The sequence below is a fragment of the Aquarana catesbeiana genome, linkage group LG02, assembly GCF_042186555.1.
Source record: "Aquarana catesbeiana isolate 2022-GZ linkage group LG02, ASM4218655v1, whole genome shotgun sequence".
Taxonomy (NCBI): domain Eukaryota; kingdom Metazoa; phylum Chordata; class Amphibia; order Anura; family Ranidae; genus Aquarana; species Aquarana catesbeiana.
In genome coordinates this window covers 81,048,704-81,073,630 of record NC_133325.1, presented here as the reverse complement: position 1 = coordinate 81,073,630, position 24,927 = coordinate 81,048,704, and the positions used below count along the sequence as shown (strand labels likewise).

Here is a 24,927-nt window from a genome sequence, read left to right as displayed (position 1 = left end):
CTTCCTCAGTTTAGGCCGATATGTATTCTACATATTTTTGGTAAAAAAATCGCAATGGATGTATGTTTATTGGTTTGCGCAAAAGTTTATAGCGTTTTATTAATTTTTTGGGGTTTTTTAACAAGTAATGATCTGCGATTTTTATCAGGACTGCGACATTGCGGCAGACAAATTGCACACTTTTTTTGGGACCATTGACATTTATACAGCGATCAGTGCTAAAAAAAAAAAAACTGATTACTGTATAGATGTCATTGACAAGGAAGGAGTTAACAATAGGGGGCGATCAAGGAGTTAAATGTGTTACCTAGGGAGTGTTTCTAGCTGTGGGGGGGGGGGGTGGGACTGCCTGAGGAGGAGACCGATCGTTGTTCCTAAGTGTTAGGAACAACTGATCAGTCTCCTCAGCCCTGACATAACGAAGATCTGTCTATTTACATTGAAAGACCTCTGTTCTCACTCTCTCAGGGGCGTCCGTGGGTGCCAGGTGGATATCACAACCGCCAGGCACGCGCATTGGGTCCGTTGTCGTGGGCGCGCGCACGCTCCCTAGCGCTCTTAAAGCGGCCGACGTACCGCCATGATGGCTCGCCCAGGGGAGTCAACCTGCCGCAGTATAACTGTGGCAGCTGGTTGGGAACCAGTTAATCAATGATGGTTTTTTTATTTTTTTTTTAAAAAAACACATTTTGAAGAAGGGGGGGAAAAAAAGTTTTTCTTAGTGTCTGCCAGTAAATTTTGTATAAATGTATATTTTTCTGCTGCACTGATGGTGGCACTAATATGCTGCACTGGTTGGCACTGAAAGCCAGCACTGACCGGTATGACTTAGTGGCTCTTCACAGAGATCGGGGTTGCGCCATGTCCTAGCAACATAGCGTGGACGCGGTTGCCACATGCCCGGAGCGGCCATTTGGGTGCGCTGTCATTTGACATCCACTCAGAATGAGAAATGCACCATCCCTCCATCATTTGACGGTGGACGGGTGGCAACTGGTTAACGGTTTCAAAAATGGTTACATTCAAGGCATGCTGGGAATTCTAACTGTCACAATTGCTTCTGCCCTCAACCAAACTGTCACACCATCAAATGGCCGGTGTCATAATTGATCACGTGCAGCACCATGGCAACTGCAGACGCAACTCCAAGATGGCAGCTTCTTTGGCTGAAAAGGTAGGAGGGTTTTGTTCCATTTTAAGGAGTGTACAATCAACTTTAGATTTATCAAAATGATGTAATATGAGCACCGATTTATTCTATACAATCCAGCATTGCAGTGCATGGTTGATGGTAAATCTAAAGGACAACCAGATTGTAACATATGTGGTGATCCCAGGGCTGACTAAACAGTATGATTGTACACCTTTTTTTTATTTTATTTTTTTCATAGTTTGTTGCAAACGGGTAATTTTTTTTCCTTCACTGACGTGCACTTATGAGGCGACAGTGATTGGGCACTGATGGGCGACAGTGATGAGGCGGCACTGAGCCAGCAATATAAATTTCAATGGTTCTTGGCTCTCACTGCCACCTCTGAAACTAACACCAAAATATAGTGATTGGGCACTGGAGGAGAGGCCACACACTGATGAGGTCATCCCCCTGCTTTCTCCTCCTATGAGCATGTTCTCAGAGGAGTGCAATCCCCCTTCTAAGCTCTAATTGCTGTTGTACCTTTTACCTGTGTGGGGCTGAGATACCGTTTCTGGTGTTTTACATTGCTTCCATTTAAAAACACTTGTAGAGTAGAATGTATCCAGACTGATACACTCATAGTGTACTGTAGGAGAACTGTCTTGGATGCCAACAAATATTTAGTCTGTTCAGCCAGTTTTTTCTAATCCAGATAAGTCAGATGGCACAGCTGGGTTCTGACCTCGCCTTTCTCTAATGCTGTCAAAACAATAAAGCTTGGTCAAGGACCACCCACGCGTGTGATTGGAAAGTTAAAGCGGACCTTCAGTCATTTTTTTTTTCCATCTATTAATTCTTCTGCCGTTTTGTAGTTTTAACTTTGGATAGTAAAACCATTTTTTTTTTTTTTTTTTCATCCTTCAAAGGCAGTAAAAATTGTAAATACCTTCCTGCTCGCTCTCTCTCTTGCTCTCTCTCGTTTGCCAGGGAGTGGGGGATGAGCCACAAGAGGGCCAACGGTATTCGGCCGCTAGCGGGGCAGTTTTACCCCCTGCTAGTGGCCGAGAAAGGGTTAAAAATCACCGCAAAGCGTCTCTGCAGAGGCGCTTTGCCTGCGGTATAGCCGTGCTGCCCCATTGATTTCAATGGGCAGGAGCGGTGAAGGAGTGGTATACACTCCGCTTCTTCACCGCTCCGAAGATGCTGCTAGCAGGTCTTTTTTTCCCATCCTGCTAGCGCACCGCTCCAGTGTGAGAGCCCTCGGGGCTTCCACATTGAAGACACAGCGGCTGTTTCAGGTCGGTTTGCAGGCGCTATTTTAAGCGCAGTAGCACCTGAAAACCGCCCCAGCGTGAAAGGGGTCTAAGTTCTGTTTAGCTTTTGTCCTTTGGACAGCCCTATTAATGTTTAAATTGCTGAGCGGAAAGACCTGTGTTGTGTTTTAAAGCACAGAAAAGGAAACTTAAGCTTTACCTTTTTAATGCATTCTCTGCGTTAACCACTTGCTTACAGGGCACTTTCACCCTATTCCTGCCCAGGCCTCTTTTCAGTTTTCAGCGCTGTCACACTTTTTGAATGACAATTGCGCGGTCATACAACACTGTACCCAAAATAAATTGTTATCACTTTTATTACACAAATAGAGCTTTATTTTGGTGGTAATTATATTCACCACTGGGTTTTTTAATTTTTGCTAAAAGAACAAAAATTTTTAAAAAACAAAACAATGTATTTTATATTTTGTTATAAAATTTAGCAAACGGGTAATTTTTCTCCTTCGCTGATGGGGCGGCACTGATGGGGTGGTACTGGAGGGTGCTAAGGGGACCGATGTCCCTCTAACAGAAGCCGGTTAACGGCTTTCTTCTTTTCTTCACACCAGCAGTAGGAGGGGAAAAAAGCTGCTAACCAGCTTCTGTTTACTTCCACGACCAGCTGTCATTGGCTGACAGGTGATCACGTGGTAAAGGGCCCACTGTGATTGGCCCTTTATCCCGATCAGTGATCAGGCGAGTCAGGACTCGGCAATCGTAGAGCGCACAAGAATGGGAGGACGTCCATGAACGCCCTCCTGGCATTTTAAGCTCACGCTGTAGCCGTCTTTCAGTTATAACACGGGCGCCAAGTGGTTAAAGTATAACTAAAGGCAAAACGTTTTGTTTTTTTGTTTGTTTTTTTTTTTTTTTTATTTTGGATAGAGTTGGGAGGGATTAGAATGCTTGTCAGTTTTTATTGCTGTCTGTTACTCCATTAGCGAGATTCACCCTCTCTATTTTTCCTGTTTACCATTTATCATTGTGAGAAAGTGAAAGTAAAAGAAAATCCAAAATTTTGTCTTGTCCCCAAAAAAAGCAATAGAGGGGAAATCTTCCAAAGGGGACATTAATTTGCAAGAATTTCTTCTCACTTCCTGTTTGGCTATGGGACAGGAAGTGAAGGGAAATCTTGTTTTTTTTCTTTTAAAAAAAAAAGAAACATTTTATTTTACCTGCTCTGTTGCAGTGGATTTGCACAGGGCACCCCCGATCCTCTTCTTCTTGGGTCCCTTTTCAGTGCCTCTGGCCCCTCCCTCCTGTTAAGTGCCCCCACAGCAAATAGCTTGCTATGGGGGCACCCGAGCCACACTGCAACTCCCTGTGTCCACACAGATACGGAGCCACGGCCTGCCCCTGCCCTCCTTCTTCTTTTTTTTTTTTTCTCATTGGTTCACTGACTTTGACAGCAGCGGGAGCCAATGGCGTCCCTCAACCAATGAGGGGGGAAGTCCCGCGCAGCCCGAGTCTCTCATGCAACATCGCTGGATCTAAATGGACTTCAGGTAAGTGGGGGGGGCTGCTGCACACAGAAGGCTTTTTATCTTAATGCACAAGCACAAGGAATGCATTAAGATAAAAAAAAAATTTCTGCCTTTACAACCACTTTAAAGCGGACCTTCGGTCATTTTTTTTTTTTTCAACTTTCCATCTATTAAATGCCCTTGATGTTTTAACTTTGGATGGTAAATTGTTTTTTTTTTTTTTTTTTTTTTTTCTGCCAGTAAATACCTTATACAGCCCACTTCCTGTTTCTTGTCTGGTAAAAAGTCTAGGCTTATGATATCATACACAGCTCTCTCTCGCTCTTGTGAGAGTTTGCCAGAAAAGGGGGAGGGATGAGTCATGAGAGGACCAATGAAAGCTGCAGAGCTGGAGGCATGCCTCTGTGTAAATCCAGGAAGGCAACAGGCAGCAGCTTCAGCTGCCCACAGTTAAAATGGATGCAGCCAGACTCAGTGGAGGGAGATTTCTGCAGCATATTTGGCAAGTACAAAATCACAGTGTATATAAAATAATATGCAAAGTGGTTGGAGGGAAGCTTCAGAATGGCAAAGATGTTTTCATTAGAAATTATGTGAGCAGACTGCAGTTCCTCTTTAATATCACTTTAAGCTCCACCCCTCGGTTAAAAAGGAGAATGCAAAATGTGAGTACAGTATACAATTTTTTTTAATTTTCCAGTTATTTTTCTCATTCTACATTTTGCAGACCTCATCATGGGGAGACTTGATTTTGCTTTACAGTGACCACAATATATGTGCAGGTGTAAGAATCTCACTATTTTAAAAACTGGCATGTAATTTGGCATTCTAGCATCCATGCAAAAAAATAAATATCCGTTTCAGTTGAGACTTCCTTTGGATCATCATCAGGCTGTGTATTTCAAAGCAGTGATGGGATATGCAACAGTTACATTTTCCTCCACCTTGTTAATTCACTCACAATAATTGCTCCTTTTTTTTTTTTTTTTTTTTTTTTTTTTTTCCTTTTCTTTCTTTCCAGAGTCTAGAGTGTATTTCAATATTCATCATTCATCTGCTAAAATGTCTGTGAAAAAAAAGAGAAAATCCACTGCCGATGAAGTGAATGTGAAGAAATGTAGAATTTCAAGGTATGAATGTCTTGTGAATATGAGTGCCTTTGATTGAGAATTCCAGTAATCAGAATAGATAACATTTTTTTTGGGGGGGGGGGGGCCTTTGCTGGGAGCTCATTTTTTTTATTGATGTAGGCATACCTCTAGAATTGCATCTCTCAGGAGGCATTTCCGTGTACGCATTGTGAGGACAGGCCTTGGGAGTCAAGGCAGTAGCATTGTTTTGCTGGAAAATAAATCAAAATATTCTTGGAATGAAGCAAAAAGGTGTGTAGCATAAGGAGACGTTCTGGAGTCAAATGCAAAGGCACAGTATTGTCAGTTCAACAGGAAGTTATGACAGGTATGGTTTATTTTTTTTCCAGATTAATATTTGCCCAGGTGGATGTTGCATCTGTCCCCCGGCGCCTCTGCACTGAGAACCGAGCGATGGAACAACGCCAGTGACTTGGTTTTCACAGTTCCCAGAGCAGAGAGCTGCTGACTGTCAATCAGCATCTCTTCGTTCTGCTTCCTCCTCGCTTATTGCAGCGCTGAGCTGTGGAGGGGCGGGGAGTGGCCGTCTCAGGCTCTCAGCGGCTCGCTGAGACAGGAATCGGTGCAGGCACCTGGAGAATTCAGACTTTATTGTCAGGATGATGCAGTGCCTGGACTCATTCCTGTGACGTCTGCCGAGAGCGGACTTCAGCCCACTCTCTGCTGAAAACGGGTCACGGGATTGCAAAACTAATTGCACTCCTGTGACACAGAGTACAGCCAAACGATCTCAGGCTGGACTTCTCCTTTAAGTGCACACTCAATTTCTGGCAACGCAACTGGTATTTCTCTGTACTTACAGTGTTTTTAAAGAGCTAAAATTAAGGGAAATGTACATGTATTGGAGTGCGGTACTGAATATGTCATTTTATTTTGCCATGTCATACACTTTTAAAGTGGTAGTAAAGCCCGCTTGGTCATTTTTACCTACAGGTAAGCCTATAATAAGGCTTGCCTGTAGGTAAAATGAATGTCTCCTAAACATGCATCGTTAAGGAGATATTCACCTTGTATGCAGCCAGTGACATCATGCGCAGGAGTGACTTCATCATGGCTCTGGCCAATCACAGCCGGAGCATGCAAACCTGGAAGAAAGACCAGGGGAACATGTCAGCCGTCTGAGCGCTGACAGTACAGCGCTGGAGGGCTTCATTCCAAGGTGAGTATTTCATAATGTGCTAGTGTGTGATGCATACTGGCACATTATGCCATTGCCTTGCAGGTTTATTCATTTTTTTACAAGAACCGCAGTTTTCAAATTAATGAATTTATTAATTGAGCTGTATTTCTTACACAACATGGATTGGTGCACTAATGTGCTGCAGTGGTGTGCACTGAAAGAATGTAGGACCTGCTTATTTTTTTTTTTTTTTTTTTTTTTTTTTAACTACACCATGTGAAGATTAAAATGAAATGTCATTTTGTGACTTTCAAAAAAGTTGAAAAAAGAGAGGCTGGCCATAGATGAGTTTTTTTTTTTTTTTTTCTTTTTTTTCCCCAACCAGCGGAGTGAACAAAAAAAAAAGTCTTGATTCCCCTATCCTCACACTCAATGTGAATGGGGGAAATTCTCCCCGCTACGCTATTTGTAAACTGACAGTGGGGAGACTTCCCCGCCGTCAGAATACACTGATTAGCGCTGCAGACTATAGTATGGGTGGCCAAAGTAAACCGTGTGATGTGCCATTTACAATGCATTGGCATCACTCCCCTCACAGCACATACCAGCACCCATGGTGTAACTCGGCTCAGGCTGCAGTGACATCTGCAGACCCAAAACTTATTTGGTCAATAAAGTTTCCAAGCTTCATGTCATATTGAACAGCGATCACATGATCGGAAACCAATCTGTATGTCAGTGAAAACTGGAACTTCGAGTGGTAACCAGGATATAAAAGGCACCAGCTTTGCTTAGTGTCAGCTTGTAGCCATCAAAGGCAGGTAGTCTATTAAAGTAGAATCCCAGGCTAAACCTAACTAGTCTTAAAAATGCTCCCTCCCCCCTCATACCTATGCTGACTAACCTGTGTACTGTATATAGTGACCTATTTTCAGCCCACTCTGGTCTGTTGTCTGTTTATGTGATTCCCCCCCCGTTGGCTGCAGAGGGGAGAGCACTTGGCAACGGTTGGTAAAGCCTGGCGTGGTGATGTCACCTCCTATGGCCCATCCATTGTCTGCGCTTCCTCTTCTCCCCTACAGCTGACTTTCCACAGGGTAGCCAAGTAACTTTGCCAGAACGGAGCAAGCTAAAAATAGGTAATTTTATGCATCTTTCTTACACAGGTTAATTATTTTAGATGTTAGGAGCAGGAGGGGGCATTTTAGGACTAGTTTAGGGTTATTCTGGAATTCTCCTTAAAAGGTTTGCCTTTTAGTTCTACTTTAATTTATTTTTATTTTGGGTGGAGAGGGATTAGAACAACTTTCAGTTGTCTGTGCTCCTGTTAATGAGATTCACCCTCTTTATTTGTCCTGTTTTACCATTATCACTGAAAGTAAAAGAAAATCCCAATTTTTGGGTTGTCCCCAGAAAATTTAATAGAGGAGAAATCTTCCAATGGGGACACTAGTTCTGGTGACCTGGGGGTCCCCAAGGAATTCCCTTAATTTGCAGTGATTTCCTCCCACTCCCTGTTTTGCTATAAGACAGGAAGTGAAGGTAAATATCTGCAATGGGACACAGATTAAGAAAAGTAAAAAAAAATCTGATAGGGGTTACAACCCCCCCTTGCTCTATCCAAAATAAAAATAAAATTTTGGCCATAGTTCTACTTTAACCGCTTCAGCCTGGGAGATTTTCCCCCCTTCCTGACCACAGCACTTTTTACAATTTGGCACTGCGTTGCTGTAACTGACAATTGCGCGGTCGTTCAACACTGTACCCAAACAAAATCTGCGTCCTTTTTTTCCCTACAAATAGAGCTTTCATTTGGTGGTATTTGATCACCTCTGTGGTTTTTACTTTTTGCACTATAAACAAAAAAAGCGACAATTTTGAAAAATGAACAATATTTTTTACATTTTGCTATGATAAATATCTACAAGTAATGTTTTAAACAAATTTCTTCATCAGTTTAGGCCAATATATATTCTTCTACATATTTTTGGTATATTGATTGGTTTGCGCAAAACTTATCGCATCTAAAAACTATGGGAAAGGTTTATGGCATTTTTTTTATATTACTAGTAATGGCGGTGATCTGCAATTTTTATCGGTATTGCGACAGACGGATTGGACACTTTTGACACTTTTTTGGGACCATTGACATTTATACAGCGATCAGTGCTATAAAAATGCACTGATTACTGTGTAAATGACACTGGTAGGGAAGGGGTTAACACTAGGGGTGATCAAGGGGTTAATTGTGTGTTCTAACTGTATGGGGATAGGACTGAGTAGGAGAGGAGACATTTCGCTGTTCCTACATAGTAGGAACAAACAACATGTCTCCTCTCCTCTGACAGCACAGGGATTTGTGTGTTTACACGCACAAATCCCCATGCTGGCGCTCGTGGCCGGCGGTGATCGCGACCGCCGGCCACGCGCATTGGGTCCCCCTCTGGCGGCTCTTAAAGGAACTCCGTATCTGTACGGGGTTTCGCGCAAGGGAGCCATTCTGCCCCCGCATATAGACGTAAGCCGGTTGGGAACCTGTTAATGTATCCAGAGATACAGATTGCGGGCAGGACAGGGTAAAGGGTATAGCATGGATGACCGTTCCTGTGCTTGCATTTATTTGAATATAGCAGGTTCTGATTGGATCACGGTGGATTTGATGTAAATCAAGTTGATTTAAATCGCTAGTAAAAAGGCTTGATTTAAATCAACTCTATTTAAATCATAATTTTTAAAGAGCAACTGTCATCTCTGTCAGCCGCAGCGGCTCCTCCTCTGACCTGCTGTGGACTCCCCGACCGTCCCATTCACTTTATTGGCACAAAAAGGTGCCATTAAAGTGCCAGCAGGAACAACAAGGTGATGGACGTAGCGGCATCAGGTGAGTGGATGCCCGCTAACGGGCACTGCCATGATGGTTTTGAAATGACAGGCGCTCTTTTTAAATGTAACGACTAATTCTTGCTGGTAGTTAGAATATTTATTTAATACTTGCTAACAAAATGAAGGTTTCCTATTTAGAATAATAAGCTGTCAGGTTAGTAAAACAGTGATATCAGAACCGATTGAATCATACAGATTGTAGTGTACATAGATTTGCAAAACAATGGAATAAAGGAATATTCCTGAACTTTGTTTTATCTCATTGTTACTGTGAAATCGTGTGAATGCATCAATGCGGTGCATGTTATCTCAGCTTGCAGAGTTTGGATTCACTGAAGGAGTTTACCAAAAATATAAATATTGTAGAATATACAGCCTCATGCTACATAACTAAGCTCCATTTCATGCTGAATAAACTAAATTATTGTTGTATCTTAAATAGAAAACTATCTGTTTACATGCAGAGAAGAAGAGTGTGTAAACCGCATATCGACCCTTTTCAATCTTCCCTGAGTGCCTTGTTTATATGATCTGAAGTCTAGTTTGAGAGCCCTTCACTTATTTGTGATATATACTCTCTAGCTATCTATCTTTTAATGTGTTTGTTTTTTTGTTTTTTTTTCTACCCACAGTTATTGCAGAACACAGACAGCCAGTAGAATAATAAATGAAGACTTATTTTCTAGCAAAAAGTGCCTGGCCTGGTTTTATGAGTATGCAGGTGAGTATTGAACAGGTTGGACCCTAACTACATACTAATAAATATATATATATATATATACATACATACTACTTTCTTATCATACATCACGGGACACAGAGCCATAGTAGTTACTATGTGGGTTATAGGCCACCTTCAGGTGATGGACACTGGCACGCCCTGAGACAAAAAAATGCACTCCCTATATAACCCCTCCCACTACTGGGAGTACCTCAGTTTTTTCACCAGTGTCTAAGGTGTAGGTCATGAGTAAAGATGTGCTGTGCTGAGCTCCACTGCAGCAATCCTTGCTGGGGCTAGCCATGCAGCCGGATCCATTCAAAGTCTCTTTTTGGCCGAACTGAATTGTAACCATGCCTCGTATTAAAAAAAAACAGGTCTTGCCTGTAACACTTCTCTTTTTAGAGAGCTGGACCCCGGGATCCAGTACTTTTTGGTATTAAGGCCATAAAGTTTTTACTGGTGGTGGTGCTAATACAAGTCCAGGATTGTGGGTTTCCCCGAGGATCCCCAGCTCTTGAAGGTTTAACGGAACCCACCGTGAAGGGTGAAGATTGGGTCTGTTGGTTTACCACAGAAAACCCTGCAGCGGGAAAGGTAAGTGGAGTTTTCTAAGAGATTTTTAAAATTTTCTTATGATTGTCTCCTTTTAAATTTAGTAAGTTTTGTCATGCCTATGTGTCACCACTGGGGGCTGTATTGAGCGCTTACCGTCTCATGCTTCTCAGAAAGCCCACGTTGTGTCTAGGAAGCAGCAGCTTCTTCTTCCTCCGGCCAAGCGGCAGACCTCCGGTAAGTCTGGGGGTTTCTCTCTCCCCACCAGACGCCCCCCTGTGCTGTGTTGTCTTCCCATCTTCTCGGGGAAAGAGCGCCAAAAGAAATAAATAAAAAAAAAAAAAAACGGCGCGAACGGCATGCCGATCGGCGGCTTCCAGACCCCCCCTCGCCATTCTCCTTCCTCCCTGTGGATCCCATAGGATCAGGAGCCCGCGCTCGCGTGGGAAAGAGCCCTTTTTAAAAAAGAGGGGAAGGGCCGTAGGTGAGGGGGGGCGTAGCGCGGCGTTGGTGTCCTCCAGCGCGGGAAGGTATGTTTTAAAAGGCACCATTTGTGCTGTTACATGCTGCAGGAGGGACACAAGAGCAAAAGTGGCATATAAGCGGTTTGGTGACACAGGCATTCCTTTTGACACATTTACTACTGCATCAGGCTGAGCATTAATAGCAGCGACAGAGCTGGACTATTGCTCAATCAGTGGATGCATTCCTTCTGGTAGTACCTCTGCTTTGTGCATCGGGCTATGGTCGGATGTGGGGTGAAAAACACCTCAAAAATGGGCTCTAGAAGGACTGCTACAGTCACACGGAAGCCTAGATCCATCCCAGTGAAGATGGCATCCACCTCTGAGAGTAATATGGCTGGTCAGAGTGAGCCATCAGGAGGGACAAGTGTTGCAGCTGCTCTTAACACTGCAGCCCCTGTGTATTTTACTAAGGAGGTTTTTTTCTTCAAGCTTGAAAAAAAAATTGATGCTTTAATCGCATCCCAGAGTGGGACTAAGCGTAACAGGTCCCCCGTCCATCGCTCAGGACCCTCTTGCTGAGGAACAAGGAACGAGAGATGACGAATTTCTTTCTAAGGACCAGGAAGAGGCTGAAGTCTCCTCTTCCAAAGAACCTGATACGGAAGTGTCAGGTTCGCAGCAAAGATTGTTAGTACAGTCTCTCACTGAATTGGTCCGCTCCACATTTTTACTGCCATTAACTCAGTCAGTCGATGAGCCCACTTCTGGTTTGGGTTCACTAAAGCCTCCACAATCTGTTCATTCTTTTCCTATCCATTCATGACTAAGGAAGCTAATGTATTCTGAGTGGGAGCACCCAGATAAACAGTTCTTTCCTCCGAAAAAGTTTTCAATACTTTATCCTATGGAGGAAGAGTTTTATGAGAAATGGGGAATTCCAGCAATTTATGCTGCTATATCCTCTGTAAATAAAAACCTGACTTGTCCAATAGACAAAGTTCATATGCTAAAGGATCTAACAGATAAGAAGTTGGAGTTCCTTTTTAAAAACTATATTTCGCTCACAGGTTCAGTCGTTCAGCTTGCGCTAGCAGCAATCGGAGTATCTCAGTCCTTAAAGGACCAGTTTATAGAGGTACTCAAAGTTCTTCCTGATCAGCAGGCCCAGTATTTGGCCGGAATATCAGAAGTGTTGTGTTTTACAGTAGACGCTATGAAAGATTCTATTCTCCAGGCCTCACAGCTCATACTAGGGCTGGTACATGTGTGTAGAATCCTATGGTTGAAAAATTGGTCAGCCAAAGCGCCATGCAAAAAGCACTCGGCCAGTTTCCTTTTTCATGGTGAACGGTTGTTTGGAGACGATCTGGATAAGTATATCCAAATAATTTTTAATGAGAAAAGTTCCCTTTTACCGGTTAAGAAGAAGTTTTAAGCATTTTTCTTTTAAACATGCTTCTTCTCCAGTGCCAGGGGCATCAGCCTCCAGGCAGTCACGACGGCCTCCACCGTCACGTTCAAGAGGTAAACCTCTGGGTCAGTCCCAGGGCCAAAAAAGGACCTGGGGGAAGAAACCCACAAAACAGGATACTAAAGCCTCCTTATGAAGGTGCGCCCCCGCTTGCTCAAGTGGGGGGGGAAGGCTTTTACAGTTTTCAAAGGTCTGGCAGGAACAATTTCAAGACAAGATGGGTGGCTTCCTCAATTTCTCTAGGTTACAAACTAGAGTTCCCGTCTCCTCGTTTTCTCAGATCAAACGCTCCCAGAGATCCAGTGAAAAAGAAGTCTCTCTTTCTAACTTTGGATCATCTCTTGTCTCAAAGAGTGATATCGGTGGTCCCATTGGAAGAGCAAGGTTTGGGGTTTTATTCAAACCTGTTCACGGTTCCAAAACAAATGGGGATGTCAGACTCATTTTAGATCTCAAAGATCTAAACAGGTTTTTGAATATCTGTTCTTTTTGCATGGAGTCAGTCCGATCAGTAGTCTCCATCCTACAAGGGGGAGAACTTCTGGTGTCAATCGACATCATCAAGGATGCTTATCTCCATTAGCCGATTTTTCTGCCTTTTGGTCTAGCTACTGCTACTGTGTTTACAAAGTTCCTGGCTCCTCCTTTAGTCAGGCTAAGGGCTCAAGGTATAATGATACTAGTCTACTTAGACGATCTACTCTTGATAGATAGAACAGTAGCCCGCTTAAACCAAACTTTGGTCACCGCAGTCAGCTACCTGGAATACCTAGGTTGGATTCTCAACCTAGAGAAATCCTCCTTAAAACCATCAAGGAGATTGAGGTACTTGGGGCTGATCATAGATACAGCTCAGAAGAAGGTGTTTTTGCCCCAGGAAAGGATCAGTTCCATAAAGGAACTGATTCAGTTGGTCAAAACAAAGAAGAATCCTTCTATTCGACTTTGCATGAAATTGTTGGGAAATATGGTGGCTTCTTTTGAGGCCATTCCTTATGCGCAGTTTCACTCAAGACTGCTGCAAAACAGTATCCTGTCAACTTGGAACAAGAAGGTCCAAGCTCTGGACTTCCCAATGTGTTTATCCCTAATGTACGTCAGAGCCTCAATTGGTGGTTGATATCCAAGAATCTTCAAAAAGGGAAATCCTTTCTGACAGTTACCTGGAAGGTGGTAACAGATGCCAGCCTTCTGGGCTGGGGAGCAGTTCTGGAAGAAGCGTCTGTCCAAGGGAAATTGTCCAAATCAGAGACGACCTTGCCCATCAATATTCCAGAGATTCGGGCAGTACGCCTGGCCCTGGAGGCCTGGACGTCCAGACTACAGAATTGTCCTGTCAGAATCCAATCTGACAATGCCACAGCGGTGGCCTATATCAATCACCAAGGGGGCATGAGAAGTCGTGCGGCCCAGAAAGAGGTGAATCATATTCTTTCTTGGGCAGAAAACAACATTCCTTGCCTATCAGTAATTTTCATTCCAGGGGTAGAGAATTGACAGGCGGACTTGAGTCGCCAACAATTGTTCCCGGGAGAATGGTCCCTTCTTCCCGACATTTTTCTGTCAATATGTCAAAAATGGGGAGTTCCGGATGCTGTTTGCGTCCAGGTTCAACAACAAGATCGACAACTTTGTGTCAAGGACAAGGGAGATCTGATGGCATACGGAACAGATGCCTTGGTCTTTCCGTGGGATCAGTTTTCACTGATCTATGCGTTCGCTCCTGTTCTGCTGCTTTCACAGGATCAAGCAAGAAGGGAAAAAGGCGATTCTGGTGGCCCCAGCATGGCCCAGGAGATCTTGGTTTGCCGAGATCATATAGATGGCGGTAGGGGACCCTTGAACCCTACCACTGTGGCCAGACCTTCTCTCGCAAGGTCCAGTATTCCATCCTACCTTACAAACGCTAAATTTAACAGTTTGGCTATTGAGACCCACATTCTAAAGGACCGTGGGCTGTCAGCTTCATTTGTTTCTACTTTGTTTAATATTAGGAAGCCAGCCTCCAGAGTCATATACTATAGAGTCTGGAAGACGTATGTCTCCTGGTGTGAATCCAGGGGTTGGCACCCCAGAAAATATGTCATCGGTAGGATCCTTGAATTCGTACAGATGGGATTAAAAATGAAGCTGGCCTTGAGTACTATCAAGGGCCAGATGTTGGCCTTATCAGTATTTTTTCAACGACCACTTGCTTCACACTCTTTGGTTCATAACTTTATTCAGGGGATAACGTGGATTAATCCCCCAGTTAGGTCACCCTGAAACCATTGGGACTTAAATTTAGTCCTGTCTGCTTTACAAAAACAGCCTTTTGAGCCAATTCGAGATATTCCCTTGGTCTTCTTGACAAGGAAAATAATTTTCTTGGTTGCCATATCTTCTGCAAGAAGAGTATCAGAGTTGGCTGCTCTTTCTTGTAAAGAGCCATATTTGATTATTCATAAGGATAAGGTTGTATTGCAGCCTCATCCTAATTTCCTACCGAAGATTTTCAGGTTTTCATTTAAACCAGGATATTGTTCTGCCTTCATTTTTTCCAGAACCTCGTTCTGTGTAAGAAAAGTCACTACATTGTCTTGACGTGGTGAGAGCAGTCAAGGTCTATTTGAAAGTGACTACTCAGATTCGTAAAACAGATGTTTTGTTTGTATTGCCAGACGGTCCTAAAAGAGGACAGGCAGTGTTGAAATCTGCTATTTCTAAATGGATTTGTCAAGTGATTGTTCAAGCTTGTGGTTTTTAAAAGGAAAATTCCTCTTTTTCATATTAAAGTGCACTCCACCAGGGCTGTTGGTGCTTCTTGGGCAGTGCATCACCAAGCCTCCATGGCTCAGATCTGGAAGGCCGCAACTTGGTCTTCAGTCTATACATTTTACCAGATATCAAGTAGATGTAAAAGGCCATGAGGATATCTCCTTTGGGCCCAGTGTACTGCAGGCTGCAGTATAAGTCCTCTAGTCTCTTAGTGCCCTACTTTTTGTTGTGTCTCCCTCCCTTCAGTTGGCATTGCTCAGGGACATCCCACATAGTAACCACTATGGCTCTGTGTCCAGTGATGTACAATAAGAAAATAGGATTTTTATAACCGCTTACCTGTAAAATCCTTTTCTTTGAAGTACATCACGGGACACAGAGGTCCCTCCCTTCTTTGGTATACACGTGTATTGCTTTGGTACAAAACTGAGGTACTCCCAGTAGTGGGAGGGGTTATATAGGGAGTGCACTTTTTGTCTTAGGGTGTGCCAGTGTCCATCACCTGAAGGTGGCCTATAACCCACATAGTAACTACTATGGCTCTGTGTCCCATGATACTTCAAAGAAAACGATTTTACAGGTATGCTTTTACAAAAATCCTATTTTTTTTTTTTTTTTTTTTTTTTTTTGAACAATGATTCTCAACCACCGGGCCATGGCCCGGTACCAAGCCACAGCCTTTTTCCTGCTGGACTGTGGCTTGACAGCTGCCAGGCTCCTGCAGTTCTTTACTCTCTGCACCGGCACTGAATGCTTTCTGAGCCACAGCTTGACAGCTACTGCTGTCCCATTCCGTGCTGCTTGTTTATATGTTGAAACCTGAAAAAAGGTGCCTAACAATTTTTATTTGTAAAAGTGCATTTGTTTTTAGTTGGTGAATACTATTTGCTATCTTCCTATGGGTTTTTAAGACCTGTGTTCAGAAATACTTTAAGAAAAGATTGCAGCAGCTGGGTTGGCTGTAGTATACATATCACATGATAGGAAAGCTAAAAGATTCGATACCAGGCTGCAGCCAGCAACAGACAATGGGTGAGGCCAGCTTTTTAAAAAAAGCTGCAGAACATAAGTGGGCATGTTTTAACGCAGTTCACAAAGAAGAATGGGCAACATTATGTCACAGTATTCAGATGAATAATTCATCCAGCTTCTCTTTTTCTATATTATGGATTCTTTTTGCAGGCCGTATTTCCTCCTAATACCTAAAGTTTTATTTTCTTAAGGAAAACACTGCGGCTTTGTATAAAACACTTGTTTCATTTGACAGGTCCAGATGAAATTGTTGGGCCAGAAGCCATGGAAAAATTCTGTGAGGACATAGGCGTAGAACCAGAAAATGTAAGAAATCTGCCTTTAGTTTTTTTTATCCAGGTACAGATGATTATTATGAGAAGTTGCCATATCAATTTGTGCTTTTATAAGCTGGCCATATGTGTTAGTCTGTACAAAAAAAATGAACGTTACACTTATAAACATCATTTATTCTCCAAGAATTATCCATACACATCCACTATTTATTGGCCCTGTAATCTGTTTTTGTGAAATTGTTTCTTACTGTGTTTTTCTGTCTCATTGTAACATCCTCTGTGAAATCCTAATTCTCTGTCTATCCTTCTTACTTTAATTTGTTTGGAATGAGCAGCACATGTTGGGGTATGTTGGGGTCATGTGCACTGGTCTATGAACACTGCACATCCTATAGTCCAGGGGTAGGCAACCTGGGGCCCTCCAGCTGTTGTGGAACTACATTTTCCATGAGGCATTGCAAGGCTGGCAGTTACAATTACTCCCAGAGGCATGAATGGACTTGTAGTTCTGCAACAGCTGGAGGGACCCAGGTTGCCTACCCCTGCTATAGTCCATCTTGGGAGCGAGGGACCAAGAAAGGGTGGCTACATTCTTACATAAAGACATAAAGAACAAACTTAGTTACTCTTTAACAGGAAGTGGGATCACAGAAGCAAAAAGTTGCTAATTGAGGTTGGGAGCAATAGAATGTACTTTTTTTTTTTTTTTTGAGTTAAGAATACAAAGATAAAAAATAATTTATTTGTTTTACATATTTAATTGTAGCCGAACTGCGATATTGCGGCGAACAAGTCAGACACCTAACTGACGCTTTTCTTGCTCACGCCCAAAACCCTGGAGGGGTGGCTGCCCTTTAGCAGTAAATCTGCTATGGGGTGGTCGTAAAGAGGGTAATAAACTATGGATTTGAGATTTGTAACTCATTGCTTTCTATTTTTTTATGTAGATTTTACACAGGGTCCCAACCTTCTTGGAATTGGGGTCGTAGATTTACTAAAACGATGTAGTGCAAGGGCCTGTCTAAACAATCCATTGAATTTATTTCAAGTCCGGTAGACCTTTGTACTAAATTATCAGTTTTTCTGAGGTACATTTGTACAATTAGGTTTTGTGCGTTGTCTTATTTGTCTTCTGTTTTGCTCTTGTCTTTCCCAGATAATTATGCTGGTTCTTGCCTGGAAATTAGAAGCAGAAAATATGGGCTTTTTCACAAAAGAGGAGTGGTTGAAAGGAATGACCTCTATACAGTAAGAATGGCTTTCTAATTTATCCCTATGCTGTGCATGTGAATGGCGTGGCGTAACCTATATCAACCTGATCCTGGATTTCACCCCATTTTGTGAGAATCATGGTTGGGTTAAAGTTTGTCTCACCCGTCATTTTTGTAAATGTATTTTTATATTGTACACTTTCCTGACACCAGAGTTGTCTCAACTGCATTCCTCTCTACATACAGTATGCACGAATCTGATGCATTAGCTTTTGGTGCTGGGGTCTCACACTGTTTTTTTGGGGTGTCTGACTCCAGGAAGTGCTGAAATTGGAAAATATTTCCCTATAATGATGCACTCTCTGACAATTCTGGTAATAATATTCTGCATGAGCTGTTGAAACCTAACTGCAAACTGGGCCCCAGCCAGCGATTTTTTTTTTTTTTTTTTTTTTTTTTTTTTTTTTTTTTTTCACTTTCATGATGCCCTCTTACTCTTCTTGCTTCTCTGGCGATGGGGCAGATTATGAATGCTAGAGAAAATGATGCCATATATTGACATTGCCATTCCCTGCATTATAGCCCAGGGACTGAGCACTACACTGTGGGAGACAAGAGTCTTGTGTTATCCCATATCTTACAGTACAGCGTATGTCATTTAGGCTCTAGCAGGTGAATGGGCTAGCAGAGAGCTATAAGGAAAGTATAAGCAGTAGTGTGTGTAATGTCCAGCAAGCCTGTTATGGCCTGAATGTGCAAAGCACTGGTTTGATCCAACATTTTGTCTTAACTCTTAAATTGATTGTAAACCTTTTAAAACTGAACCTAACTCCTAAGTGTGTCAATTCAATCCTGCGCAACCTAAAATCAAAAATATAAACTTACAAGTGGCTGCAAACAGTAAATTGTGTTCCCACAACCTATATAAAATTTAAGATCAATATGACACTGCTACGCCTACCTAATAATAAGCAACTATTGCTTCAAAATATTATATAAACTACCAATATGTGAACATAGGACTAATGATCATCCATTGTGCGATACAACTCTTATAGTGAACAAAAATATATATATATTTTTCACAAAATTGTCATATTATGCATACTTGCAACTACACCCCAAAACACATTCTGCTACCCCTACTGACTATGGCAATACCACATGTGTTAGACCTTTACACTGCCTGGCCACATACAGAGGTCCAACATGCAGAGAGCCCCATCAGGTGTTCAAGGAACATGACTTACACATTAAATTTTATGACTACCTATTAAAATTTTGTGAGGCACTGCTGGGCACTTTAGTGGCACGGATGAGACATGGATTGGCATGGATGAGCACTGATGAGGCATGGATGGGCACAGATCAGCGCTGTCGGCACTTCAAATCCAGCCCACTCGCATTGTTGCACTGCCTCACACCGACCTTTCCTCACACCGACTGGTATGAGACAGCAGAACAGGACATGCGCCAGTTTCTTGACAAGTGATCATTCCGTCATTGGACGGAAAGATCACTTGGTAAAGGGCTGCTTGTCATTGGCCCTTTACCCCGATCCATAATGTACTGGGTGCAGAGTACCCGGCGTTTATGTACACATCCGGGTGAGCGCCCCAGGGGGCGCATGGGAAGTGCGAGTTCGGGAGAACGTCACAGTACGCCCTCCTAGAACTAGCTGACCACTCTGTAGCTGTCATTCGACTATAACCTGGTCATGTTACAGTCACTATAAAGACAGGTTTTTTTTATCTTAATGCATTCTATGCACTACAATAAACATTCTGTATTCAGCAGCCCCCCCCCCCAATTCTTACCTGAGCCCCATCTCTATCCAGTGATGTTGCATGAGAGACCAGTACTCTCCCTCATTGGCTGAGATCAAAGTTAGTGAGCCATTGAAGAAAAAGAGAGGAGGCGGAGAAGGGCCACGGTTCCGTGTCTGAATAGAGATACGGAGCTGCAGCCCGGCACGGGTACCCCCATAGCAAGCTGCTTGATGTGGAGGCAGGAGTGCCGGCAAGAGACCCAAGAAGAGGAGGATATGAGCTACTCTGTGCAAAAAAAAATGTGTTCATACATTTTGTCCAAAATGTATTCTGCTTGTTAAAAAAAACACCAATAAGTATATATTATTTGGTTTGAGTGAAAGTTAGAGCATCTACAAACCATGGTGCATATTTACTGGAATTTTTTAAATACTAGTAATGGTAGCAATCAGCGACTTATAGTGGGACTGTGATAGTGTGGCAAACAATCTGACACTAAATGACGCTGGGTAGGGGTTTACAGTAACTGCCACTAATACCACTAATGCAGTGATCAGAAATAATACAATACACTGTCACTGTACTAAGGACACTGGTTGGAAAGGGGTTAACATATGGGGGCAATCGAGGGGTTTACCAACACAGTTTTCTTCTGCGAATCACTGAGCCGATCAGCGGGTCTCGGCAATCAATAATTGGCCAGGAACCGCTGATCAGCGTGTGTAACGAAACACAGCACAGACAGGGCGGGCGCACACACTACCCAGATGCGCTGGATCACGTAACAGATACGTGATCCAGCGCAGAGTGACCACCCTGCAGCAGTATATCTGCGTGGGGTGGTCCGGAAGCGGTAAACTGTACACAATCTACAGTCTTTACCCACAAAATACAGCATTTATTATTGTACTAGCCGGGGGCAGGGCAATGCTAAGTGGTGGGAGTAGAGCCGGTAGTGGCAGAGTGGCATTAAGGAAAACAGTCTAAGGTTTTCCATGATCATAAAGGTGGGGGGGAGGACAATGTGGCCTTTCTGGGCCACTGGGGGACCTGTAACACCATGGCCTTCAGAAAATAAAGTGCAAGCAGTGCTGACAAGTCCCTGTGTGAACCCCTCAGATGAGGAGCTGACCCCCCTCCCTTCCCCAACTAGTAAAGTCCCAGCATGAACCCCTGAGATCTAAGAATGTGACCCCAACAAAAGTGAAAGACTGCAAGTACCAGCATGAACCCCTCAGCTGAGGACGTGGCCCCTCCAGCAAAGTCAGCGTCAATCGTGGCGTCCAGTGAAGTCATCTGCGTCACTTATGGCAACCACCGAAGTCAATGTCAATCATGGTGTCCAGCGTAGTAGTTTGCTTGCATCACGGTGTCCAGCGTAGCAGTTTGCGTCCATCACGGGATCCAGCGATGTCGGCATCCGCATCTTGCACAATTTAAAAAAAAAAAAAAAAAAATTTATATGTGTCATAGGAAAGATTTAGAATTCTTAATTAATACAAGGTAGAAAAAAAAGCAATTTAAAAGAAAAGCACATTAGAATTATTTGTTCATATTTACACATGTGTTTGTGGCTGTCCAGCAAAAGATGGGCTTGCTGGGGAGGCGGTAATGGGCGTGGCTACTGGGAGGTGTATGTGTACAGAAGGCTTTACTATCTATCGAGAACTAGGCTCGTTCTCAATCAAGCAGGCAGGGGAAAAGCGGAAATGCGCATGTCGGGAATTGTAGTTCACAAAGAGCTATGACGTAGCAGCCGGGAGCGTGCTTCGAGAACTGGAAGCTGTGTGGAATGTAAAGGAGGAAGAGCATATAATAATTACGTAAAAAACATTGAAAAGCAACATTTGGGGGGGGGGGTGATATGGATTAAAGATGTTTGTATAGCGAAAATATGAAAAAAAGTACCTTTACAACCCCTTTAAAATGAAGCTATGGGCAAAAATCTAAAATTTTGTGTAAGATGCAGTCTATTAATGACATTAAAGTGGTTGTTGCCACAATCCTATTATTCACTGCCAGCCCCTCTTATAACTAGTCATAACACGCAGGGTTAATGTTTTCTGAAAACGAAGCTTGGAAATACTGTTTTAGATCGATCTTCAGGACGGTAACGCGACTCCCTGCCGCTCTCCTACTACAGCAGGAGGGACCGAGATCTCCCTCTGATATCAGCCTGGGAAGACACGCGCACACACACACACGCTGTAACCCTGGATCGGAGTAGCAGACAGGCCGGGAGTCGAATGAATGGCCTGAAGATTGCTCTAAAAACTGTATTTACAAACTCCGTTTTCATAAAATATTAGCCTTGTGTGTTATGACTAGCTATAATAGAGGGGCTGGCAGTGACAATTTTTAATATTTCTGCTAATCGCGGGGGCGGAGACGCCGCACGGAGCTGACTGGCAGGGAGGGAGGGGATGACCGTGACAGAAAAGAGCTGTGGATGAGGGAGGGACGCAAACTGACCATGGTAGTCAGGGCTCAGCAGCCATGATATACCATGGTCTGTGCAGAGAGGGGGGAACACAGGAAGTGGCAGTATCAGCCAGGTTTCTTAGAGGTTTAATAGAGGGTCTGATTAGACAGCACAAGCACTGTGCTTTTTAATCTGCTATAAGGGAACAGGATCTCTTTTATTTTTATTTTTTTGGGGGTTACAAACACTTTAACATAGCAGTTTTAATACTACCTGTAGTACACCGTAATGCTCCCCTGGTAACAGGAACACGGTTCAAAGCAATTCAGCTTCTTTATCAATAAGGATGAGCTCTGGCGTGTTCGCATGCTACACGTGCCGAGCCCGCCAGGAAGTCGGCGCGGCGCAACGCTAATCACAAGCAGTGAGACATTTCCCGATGTGCGGCTGCAGAGATCAGGAAATGTCTCACTGCCTGTGATTAGCGGTGCGCCGTGCCGACATCCTGGCGGGCTCGGCACGTGTAGCATGCGAACACGCCGGAGCTCATCCTCATTTATCAACCTTCATGGGCTGCGGTGTACTACAGGTGATTTTCTGGACCGTTCCTGGACCCCCGCGGCTCCTGTCATCTTTTCCTGCAGTGTCGGTATCTCCACAGCAGCAGCCATTGCTTCTCCCCAGCCTGTGGCAAAGACTAGGAGTCAGGTGTCCCTTGCACAGACTTCACATCCGCTCCAGCATCCTGCTTCCCACTACATTGTTTGTGAGTGTAATTCTTTTTGGTTTTCCTTATTTAGGAGGTTGTAAACCCAGATTAAAAAAAAAAAAAAACCCTGTAAGACAAAGGCATAATGAGCTAGTATGCATCGCATACTAGCTCATTATGAAATACCTTAGACCGAAGCCCTGCAGCAGCGCCCACACACCGCTGACATGGCCGACCTCTTCCCCGATGTTTGTTTAGGGTTCACGGGCTCCGGCACTGTGCTTGGCCGGAGCCGCGATGCCGCGTGCAGGAGCCGCCGGTTACAGCACAGACTCTGAAGAAACAGCACGGGTGGCCGTTCCTTCAGAGCGCATGTGCCGATGATGTAATGGGTGCAGTATACAGTAAATATTTACTAAACGGTGCAAATTTAGGAGATATTTACAGTACCTATTGGTAAGCCCATAATAAGGCTTACCTATAGGTACAAACACACAAGGGGAGTTTACTTCCTCTTTAAATCTTTCTCACGATACTGCATTATGAGATGTGCAATCTTCTTTTTTTTTTTTTTTTTTTTTTCTGTCTTTTTATTTATGTAGTTTTAAGTCTGTTTTTTGTTTTATAAAAAAAAAGAGAGAAATCTGTTGCTCTAAACTGCTTTAATTTACTTACATAAAATTAATCTAAACTATAAGTGCATCTAGGACTTTTCTGTTGAACTGTCACCTTGTTAAAGGAAATGGAGAATTAGTGGATCTGCTGGCAGGGCAGGCCAACGGGTACTAAAACTGCTGTGTTAATGCTAGTGACATTCTGCATCATATAATGTAATTTGTTGATTATGCCCATAGTTCCACTATAACTAACTGCTTCTTCATCCTGTGTTGGAGCCTCTGCAGCAAAAGACAACAGGATTCCTCTGTGATGTTAATCTGTGTTTCATGCTTGTGTTTAAGATGTGACTGCACAGAGAAGTTACAGGGTAAATTTGACTATCTTCGGGCGCAACTCAATGATAACACTGCCTTTAAGAATATTTACAGATATGCTTTCGATTTTGCAAGGGTAAGTACATATCAAGTTGTGTCTTTTGGCAGACAGTGCCGGTCCACATACAAAATGCTTACCTTTTATAGGAATTTGGGACATGACAAGTTTCATTTGTTGCTTAGCTTTTTTAATGCACCACGAGAATGGCCTCAGCCTGCAAGGCTGACTGTATGTAATATAAGAAGTTTCCCAATTGAGTCAGCTTGCATTTGGGATGTAGATTGGTCACTGACAGCTGAGAATTGTATTTTTTACTATTAAATAATAATAATATTTACTATTAAATAATATGAAGGTAGAAAGTGGGGCAGTAGAAAGCTGGACTTTTAGTAAAGAAGGTTTTAGTTTTTGAGGACTTACTCTTTTCCAGTGTGCCTGTAAGTTATTATGGCAGACTAGGAAATTAAAACGAGAGACTGGTAAATATGACTGATCAGCTCTCCTTAACCACCTCAAAACATCAATAAATTGATACCAACTCTTCCATAGAGAACATTACTATAGCGGCCATCTACAAAAAGACTCAAGCTTAAAGCTGAACTCCAGAAATTCATCCGCTTGTTGGCATACTATGAGTTAAGTCCAATAGCGTGCATGCCACCTTGTGGACTCATCTCTTTAATATACATTTTAATTTACTGACCATATTCCAGAGCTCCGGGGGTACAGCCATCACTACACTCTTGGGGCTCTGACAGGACTAACGGGGTGTTCTCACACACAGCATCTTTGACTGCTCCCCCTCTCTGCTTTTCATTCACAGAAGGCTTTGGATTCTGTGAATGAGTTCACTTAATACAAAGGGCTCTGTTTGGGGGGATGGCACAGCAGCTGCATGCTACTCTGCAGCCTTAGGATCTGACACCAGAGGGTGGGTCCAGCATCGGAGCAACAGGAGCATAGTGATAGTTATGCTTTCAGCAGAAAATATGTAAACTGTAAATTAATGAGTTAAGTCCACAAGATGCCATGCACCTCATTGGACTTGACCACTACTAATCCAATACTTTTCGTTAAATATAGCTCAATATAGTGAATTGAGCTGTTCAGTATTCCATGTAATATTTGGATACTTGACCCAAATATCGCTTGAGATCTCCTCCCTTTGGCTGATTGAGCCCATTGTCCATTTATGTATGTGCAGTGCATGGGTAGTGCGATATGCTTGTGGTTGTGTCTTCTCTGCTGAGCTCTCAATTAAGAGATTAGGTTCTTACCTGCGAAAAAAGAGGGGTCTCGCTGATTTTGCTATATTTTCTGTAGTGTAGTGGCTACCGTTTCCTGCAAATTGTTACCATTTGTTAGAATCCGCTTTAAGTATAGCCAATATGTAACCAATGGACTCTGTACATGTAAAATAGTCAAGTCCCTAATGTCCTTTACTTTCAAGTACTAGTTT

At 43.1% G+C, this 24,927-nt stretch overlaps 1 protein-coding gene across 1 annotated transcript in view; it reads left to right on the top strand.

The window, feature by feature from the left end:
* Nucleotides 1-24,927, top strand: part of DCUN1D5 (defective in cullin neddylation 1 domain containing 5) — a gene marked incomplete in the record, with an annotated part of 38,844 nt that overhangs the window by 5,334 nt on the left and 8,583 nt on the right. The window contains 5 exon segments of the mRNA XM_073613105.1: nucleotides 4,954-5,062; nucleotides 9,719-9,807; nucleotides 16,325-16,395; nucleotides 17,521-17,612; nucleotides 23,435-23,543. Of these exon segments, the coding sequence (XP_073469206.1) occupies nucleotides 4,954-5,062; nucleotides 9,719-9,807; nucleotides 16,325-16,395; nucleotides 17,521-17,612; nucleotides 23,435-23,543 (470 nt within the window).